At 47.2% G+C, this 8,488-nt stretch overlaps 1 protein-coding gene across 1 annotated transcript in view; it reads right to left on the bottom strand.

Annotated features, from left to right (window-relative positions):
* The window catches only part of MYO16 (myosin XVI), a 603,762-nt gene that overhangs the window by 278,879 nt on the left and 316,395 nt on the right, over window positions 1–8,488 (bottom strand). The window contains 1 exon segment of the mRNA XM_027776197.1: window positions 7,645–7,786. Within this exon segment, the coding sequence (XP_027631998.1) occupies window positions 7,645–7,786 (142 nt within the window).

Raw genomic sequence — 8,488 nt, 5'->3', positions numbered from 1 at the left:
CCTCTGCCCCCAGTTCCAGAGTCTCATCTCTGCAGAGACTGGTCCTCTGCCCCCAGTTCCAGAGTCTCATCTCTGCAGAGACTGGTCCTCTGCCCCCAGTTCCAGAGTCTCATCTCTGCAGAATGGCCTGCAGTCCTCGCATGGTTTTTTCCTCAAGGAACCCCACCCCTATCGATCAGGAAATACGGTCTCTCGTCCATGCAGATCTTACTTTTGCAATAACTGAAGTCCGTGAGCACTACTTTGGCCCCCATCCGGCATGCTGCACAGCTGCCACACCTGCACATGCGAGGGAGCACGTGCAGCCCATCCACGAGCCGTGCTCTAGCTCCCATCGGGCACGCTGCACAGCTGCCACACCTGCACGTGTGAGGGCGGGCGTGCCGGAGCACGTGCAGCCCATCCACGAGCCGTGCTCTAGCTCCCATCGGGCACGCTGCACAGCTGCCACACCTGCACATGTGAGGAAGCACGTGCAGCCCATCCACGAGCCGTGCTCTAGCTCCCATCGGGCACGCTGCACAGCTGCCACACCTGCACGTGCGAGGGAGCACGTGCAGCCCATCCTTGCCCATGGCCGTTGCTTAGGAAGCAAATCTGAGCAAAACGTCCAAGAAGCCAGCCCTGCAGGTCTCTGCAGCGTTCTGTGAACAGTGAACTGCTCTGGTTGCCACTCTCTACAGCTGACAAGATCACGGACCGAAATTTAAAAGGAAGAGACAGGACTGTATCTCGGGTTTCCAAACTGTGAGCCCTCTGCACTTTCGCACACCCCTTCCTTTCCTCATAAACAAACGATAGAAATGAAGAAGGCCTCCTGCCAGCCACGGCCACCACGGCCACCATTGTCAGAGCCAGTGGCTCCTCTGTGTCTGATGCTCGGTAGCGCCCTTGTGTGCACCATCTCATTTAACCTCCGTAGCCCTGGGAACAGGCTCTTCAGCCAGGGGCTGAGAACGAGCCTAGACGTGTGAGTACCTCAGGAAGCGGCACGCAATTCTCATGTATTTAAATGTTCACATTCGGGTCAACTAACGTTTTATAACGTTATAACGTAATATAACAGGAATACGTAGGAAACTGAGCACTGAGTGAAAAACAAACAAAAATCTTCACATATGTATATTTGCAGCTTAATTTATTTACTACAGCATATCCGCCTGCCAAGTTGTGCTGTCCAAAACGCATATTTCAGACTACGCAGACATAAAGTAGTGCTGGGATAAAAGAATGAGTGAGTAAAAGTGTCTTCAGTAACGCTGTGAGCTTACTCTGCTATCTCTTACGCCTCGTTTGTTTCTCACCTCGATCTACCTATTCCTAAAGTCTTTCTTATGGTGAGAAGGGTAAAGTTCCCCTAGGTTGGATTTCTCAGCTAGATATATAAATAAATATGCGTAAACAAAAACAGACATGAAATGGTATATCGTATGCACATAAATAATGGTATTACATACCATGATATATGCGTGTATAGATAACACATAATTTTTGTTAAGAACTCATGAAAAAAAGAGTTGAAATAAATGATGGATTATGGTGTTTTATGGCATTTGAAAAACTCTCCCAAAGGTTCTGTGACCTATATCTGCCCAAGCCTCTATTTGCTTACATAATTTTGAAGAAGGCTTCAATTTAGAAAAAGACAATAATTTAACATTTAAAATTGATAATTAAATCTTAGGGGTGGATGCTGCATTCTGAGACAAACCCAATTTTCAGAACTGTAAAAAAAAAACTTTAAGAAGTGTAAGTTATTATTCATTATGCTTTAGTATCTTTAATCAATTTTCTCATTTTGGAATCAGAGATGACATCCCTTATAAAAATTCAACACAGTTTAGAGAATGTACTTCATTTAGGGGGCCTACAGGTGGTGTGGCGGTTAAGGGTGCTGGCCTCCCACATGGCTGACTGCGGTTTGAGTCCTGAACTTGGTGGCTTGCTTCTCGCTTTCTTTCTCTCTCTCTCACTCTGTCCCTCTTTGGTCAAATTAAAAATAAATAAATAAATAGTTAAAAAAAATCTTAAAAAACAAAAAAAGAATATCCTTTGTTTAACACTGATAAACAGTGAGCACTGCAATGTCCCCAGTGTCATGACCCCATCCCCAACCCATCTGCCCTTGAACTAGGAAAATCCTTTCCAAGAAGCACATGGGCACGTGGGGGCCCTGCCGTATTGGAGCCTAGGTCTAGTGGGCCACCTTGAACTGTGGGAGAGGGTGGGCAGCCAGTGCAGGAGTGATGGAGGGACAGGAGCCTCAGCAATGGGAACCAATGAGGAAGTGCAGAGAAGAGGTCACCATAACACCTTCATGGCCAGGGAAGCCAAAAGATGGGGGTGAGCCAAGAAATTCCTCACCTCCTGGTTCTGCTCCACTTTCTCGGACCTGGACTTCGGCCTGCCAGCTAGGTGCTGTAGCAGCTCAAGCCATCTGGGAGATGGTCAACAGACCCCACAGCCCCAGCTGAGGGAACAGGAGGAAAACCCTTCCCTTTGGGCACTTCCAGTTTCTGTTCAAATAATGGATGTTTGGGACTTAAATGAAGGACCCACAAAACTGTGACTGATTTATGAGTTTGTGGAGGAGTCTTGGGCCTGCTTCTCTCTCAGGGTCAGAAAACTATGACCTCTTCACTGGGTAAATTTTAAGGGAGATGAGCATGAGGATGCGTTTCCATCACTCTGCCAACCACACCTGTTCAACAGAGAGACTGTTCCAGGTATGACACCCACTGCACGTCCAGAGCCATGAGCCATCCTGCCCACCACACTGCATGGCGCTAGGACAGGCAGGTTCTCGGAGCCACTGTAATCGCGTCCATATGCTGCTGCTTCAGGTTTGCAGTAACCGGCTGTGCTTCCCTTGCTATCTTTTCCAAAGGCGTGCCGTTTCACCGAGTTAAAGAGCCACGGATACTCAGCGGTGAGCCCTTCTGCTTTGAATGTCACATGAGAGACAGCCGAGTGTCACAAGATGGAAAGGGAATTCTCAGTCACGAGGCAGGACACGCTGGAAAGTACAGAGGTGCCATGCAAGACTGTCCGGAATCTTCTCTACCTCGGTCTTGCTCCGACGGAGTTCCAAAACGTGGTGGCTCCCTGGAGACACCTACCCCGGCTACAGCAGTGAACGAGCTGTCATGGCTCTGTTGTCATAAGTAGTGGAGCAGAGGGGCGCCTGGGCTCCTCTCGGAAGCCTCTGACCCTGCCATTGCCTGATCAGATGGTCTAGTTTCAATGGAAGAGGCCAAGGAGCCGTCGGAGCAGTTGGGCAGAGAACGACTTGGGCCTGCATGCAACTGATGGAACGTCAGGGAAGATGGGGCTCTGTGGAGAGGTGGCTGTTTCCCTGGACAGACTAAACCACCACCTCCAGATTCACTGGCTGAATGGGCCAGTGGGAGAACGGAAGTGCAGGCCTGTGTCCCCGGGTCCCTCGGGGTGGCAGTTCCCTCCCACGCAGCTGCAGGGAGCAGCACACGGGTTTCTTGTGCAGCTCACATGAGGACTCCACTCCCACAGAGGTCTCTGACGTCACCCACCCGGGTCTGAGCAGAAGCTGGGCAGCAGGGCATGGGCTGCCTTTCCTGGGCTCTCAGGGCACCTGGGGTGGCCTTGCTCCTCTGGCTGTGAGAGGCCTTGTCCACTTCAGGGCCCTCAGATGTCCCCCAGCAGGTCAGACACACCTGCTTACGGTGTGCACTGTGTCCACCGGCATTGGCCACGCCACCCCGACTCCCTATGCCTGGACATTGCCCGATTTCTCAACCGATTAACGTCAGTCAGAGATGACGACGAAGCTCACGAGAACACTAAGACCTGGCCCGTGGCTTTCTGAGGCACCAGCAACAAACCAGGGTGGGTCCTGGAGGAAGGGGCTGCACAGAGAGGGCTGTGTGAGGGCACTGGGCGACGACGCGGTGAGCAGGCGGAAGGCCCTCGCCTCACAGCAGGCTGTGACCCTAACTTCCCCACGATGGCGTTCTCAGATGAAGGTCAGTGATGTGCAGCATCCTTCGGTTCAGAAGTCAGAAAATTAAAGTTTAGAAAAAGAATGTCTCACAAATGATTAAATATAAATCGACTGGTTTTTAATTGGGTTTCTTTTAAAAAATTTTTAAAGACTCATTTAATTTTATCATTCTTGTTATTTTTTAATTTGATACTGGCATTCACCAGTGAGAGAGAGAGAGAGAGAGAGAAACAAGGAAAGTGAGAGAGCACGCTGCCAGGTCTGAGGCTCAAACTGTGGTCAACCATGTGAAAGTCCAGTGCCTTAACCACCACACCACCTGCTAGCTCCTCACTGAGTTTTTGTGGTTTTATGGAACTATTTTATTTAACTTTATTTATTCATTTATTCACTTTTAATCTGACCAGAGAGGGACAGAGTGACAGAGAGAGGGAGAGGGAAAGTGAGAAAGCTGTCAGGTCCAGGGCCTCGAACCACAGTTGGCTATGTGAGAGTCCAGCGCCCTTAACCACCATGCTACCTGCCAGCTTCCTGCGTTTTTTTAATTATTACTATTTGAGAAATTTTTGCTACAGGGCTTGTGTACTTGCAGGAGACAGAGACACACAGAGAAGGAAAGCGAGTAACCACCACCATCCCCTCCCCCGGGGGGGATGACCATGCCACAATTCCTTCCCCTCCTGGGATTTTGGGCACACACAGACACATGCACGGTGTGTTTCAAGCTGCTGGGGCTGGGACTCGAACTGTAGTCCGCCATGTGGGAGTCCAGCAGACCCACTACACCACCTGCTGGCACTCTAGGCTTTCTTAACGGGAAGAGGACCAAGGGGAGCTGCAGTCCACCCGTCACAACTTCCCAGGCCTCCCTTTCACCAGCAATTGTGTGTCATTCTTAGCTGTTTCATAGGACTTCCTCCTGAGGTGACTCACGTGTGCATTTTGTGCCCAATAAAGCTTTAAGCCAATAGGGGGCATTTACTATTGTTGTTGATGTTGTTTCTATCGTTATTAGAATTCCTTTTCACCTGCTTGGACCAAATCGTTTTCAACTGAGTCAAGCAGATAAGGTTTCTGTGTATTTCCATTTGGAGACACCCTGACTGCTAAGCTAGGCCCGGGATCCAGCAGCTCGGCCCCGAAGGTCCCCAGCCTGCAGCCTCCAGGTGAGGCAGCTGCCGCCTAGTCAAGGCCACGGCAGAAGCAGCCGGGTGGCCACACTCTGGTCCGAGCGGCTTGCTTTGGGCCTCCAAACACAGCAAGTGCCTTGCTCATCCCGGTTAGTCACCAGCCTTCCCTGCAACACGCCCGGGCCTCTCGTGTTGAGGCAAACCTACCTGGAATCTAGGCCGGGGAAGCGGAATGTTTAACGTTTGTTCTACTACTGCACCTATTTCACTGAGGTCCAGGAAACCAGCCCATCGTCCTAACAGCGGATGTCTTACCTCCTTTAATTTCACATTTTCTCTTTATAACTCCTTAGAGAAAATCGTATTTATATTTGGTCTCACTTCCAAAATTTACAAAAAAAAAAAAAAAGAATGGAAAGTATTCATAGCCTATTGACATCAAAATGTTCCCCAACATTAACCATAGATATTATTATTTTTAAATTATTATTTGTTTAAAAGTATGATCTTTTCTGACATGATCACAACATTTCAAAAACACTGAGTACTGGTAAATAACAAAAACCTATTCCAAGGTTGCCCAAGTTTTTGAGACCTTTCTGTGATTTGGGAAATACTTTAGCAAAACCTTATGCTTTTTATGAGTTTTGGTGAGTTAGAAATATTGCAAATATAACCTTTCCTGAACTATTTGAGGACTCAGAAGAGAAGAGAAGGGGAAGGAGAAAGCACCCTCCCCTCCAGGGGGACTGATCATTTCACAATTCTGTATCCTTTATTTCTTCTCTTTCTGGGCTTTGGGGCACGCATGCACACGCACGCACACACACACACACACACACACACACACACACACACAATCTTCGCCTCGAACTGTGCAGTTAGCCATGTGGGGTCCGGTCACTTACCCACCAGGCCATGGCTGGTAGCACCTAGTAAAGAATTTTAAAAGATAAAACTACCATTGTAAATTTACATATTGATATAGTTGTGATAATTCCACTGAAAGGGAAATCATGGCTCCCATTTGTATTTTTCTATAAGAGTGTGTATATGTGTGTGTGTATAGTAGAAAATATAGACCATATGTATTTCCAGTTACATAAATTTAAGGGTCTAAAAAATGTAAATGTTAGACGAAAATTTTATTTTTTTAATTGTCTGAACATGCATATGGTCTCTAGGGAGAGAGAGGGAGACACAGAGAGAGGGACTGGGAGAAAGCACCCCCAACAGGGTGTGGTCACACCACAATCCCGTCTCCATTTTTCCATCCTGTCAGGATTTGGGGAACAGTACATGTCCCGCATGTTTTTTTCCAAGCTACCAGGGCCTGGATTTGAACAACAGTTGGCCACGTGGGATCCAGCACCCTTAACCACCAGGCCATGGGGTCGATCTCTAGGTGGAACTTTTCTCAACTTTCTGTGTGTACTTACATTTGTTTATTTTTTTTCAATGCTGACTTGATAGGCTGCTGAAAATCCTATACAAGGCTACCTCGGTAGATTTAGAATCTTTAGCATCATCCTGTAAATCATTATACTTAAAGGAAAATCACAAACTAACTAAGATTAAGAGTCCTTAAAATACCAAGCACTAAGGCATTTTTGCTGAGATATGGATTACACTATAGCTACCCTCAATCACAGACTGGATATTGAATATGCTGATCGACATTCGGTGGGATTTTATATGTGTACATTTTAATAAGAATTTTAGTACCCCTTTGTCCTTGAACTCTTCTGAGATGCCTATACTTGTTTAAGAAGTCTCCCATGAATATGTGTTAGTTCTGATGTTTTCTAAGAAATCTCTACAGGCAGCAATTTTCAGGAATTTAGGGAAGAAGGCTGTATGGATAACAAAGAAACTCTCAGCAGAGTTTATTCAAAGACAAGCAGACGTGGGAAGACTTCGGGATGCAATCTTGCTTTCGATTGTCTGCTCAAGGTCATTGTAGTGATGAGAATAATAGCAGTTTTCCATTGACAAGATGTCATGGAGATCTATAATTTTTAGATGATCAAATAGCCCCGAAAAGCTCCTGCTTAGAGATGATTAAGGGGACGTGCCAAGTGATTACCATAGAGATCCTTGGCCAAATAATCCACGAAATAAGTGAAGAAAGCAGAGGAAGAATTAGCGTGTGGAACACTCCTCAACGGGCTCAAAAACTTGGGCTTCTCAAGAAACTCATGTGCTATGAGTACTTCGAAACTGTCTTCTGCCTCGATACATACGATTTTTGTACTTCTAGCACTCCAGAGGCCACATGGACCTTCCGTGCAGGGAGAATCGTATGCATATCTATGTACGAGAAGTAATTTGACTGATTCAGTGGTGCAGTGGGGAGTGGGTGGGACCGGGGTTTAAATTCCCAAGGAGCACGTAAGTGTGGTGACCATGCTCAGGTGAGCTCTGTTAGTGAAGCCTAACTAACTGATGGGTCACTGTAACACAAGTCTCCAGGAGCTGGGCCTCCCAGGTGTCTGCAACGGAAGCCCAGCAGGGCCTGCGTCCCACGGCTCCTACCTTCTGAGCTCCTCCTGCCCGTGCAGACAGCAGTTCATGGCATTCACCAGAAAGCTAAACAGACGCCCATACAGAGACTTGGCCAGGAGATCCCGGTAAAATTCAGCGATCTGTATCGTATGTCGTCGTATTAGCGTGTCTCCTAAGACAGTGGGAAGAAGAGGTAAAGGGCACAGAAGTCAGCAAAACCACGCAGTCCATGTGATCTTCACTTAAACACATAGCACGGTGTGTTAAAATTGTGATGACTCTAGTAAACGAGGCTTCTGTCGATTACTACGTGAAAGGCTTCCCTAAAACGAGTCAGATAGAGTGTCACCGCTGTGAACCCAGCCTTTGCGCTCTGCCTCTGTAGGCTGTGCTATTTCCTCTCATTTCGGGGCTCCACTCCTCATGAAGCCTCTCTGAGCAAGTTTTCTGATAACAAGACAGTGACTTGGATACTGAATCATTCCAAAGACTTTGAAATCTCTGCACCTGGAAAATTGGCCACATTTTAAATATCTCCAAAGAAATGATAGTGTCAACCAAAATGTGAGTCTGGAGTTTTGAGAAGAAGATTGGGTCTTCAGGTAGAAAGGTCCATGTCATTCTGATGAGACAGTGATTGAGATGCTGAGTGATGAGATTTTTAGAATAAAGAAGGGACGAAGGAAATAAAAAAGAGGATGGTCTGGAAGCAGGCCTCTCATTAGAACACACAAAATGAATTTTTCCAGCGTGAATGCGCTGTGTATTATCACACACATTATCATCAGCCGCTTCGTGCCCTTGAGTGTTTTCTTCTTTCTTTTTCCCTTTGTTTCCTTTCCGACCACCTCCCCACACCCGCCCATCCCGTCTC

Source organism: Tupaia chinensis, unplaced genomic scaffold, assembly GCF_000334495.1.
Source record: "Tupaia chinensis unplaced genomic scaffold, TupChi_1.0 Scaffold000644_1, whole genome shotgun sequence".
NCBI classification, from domain to species: domain Eukaryota; kingdom Metazoa; phylum Chordata; class Mammalia; order Scandentia; family Tupaiidae; genus Tupaia; species Tupaia belangeri.
This window is presented reverse-complemented; position numbering and strand designations above follow the sequence as displayed.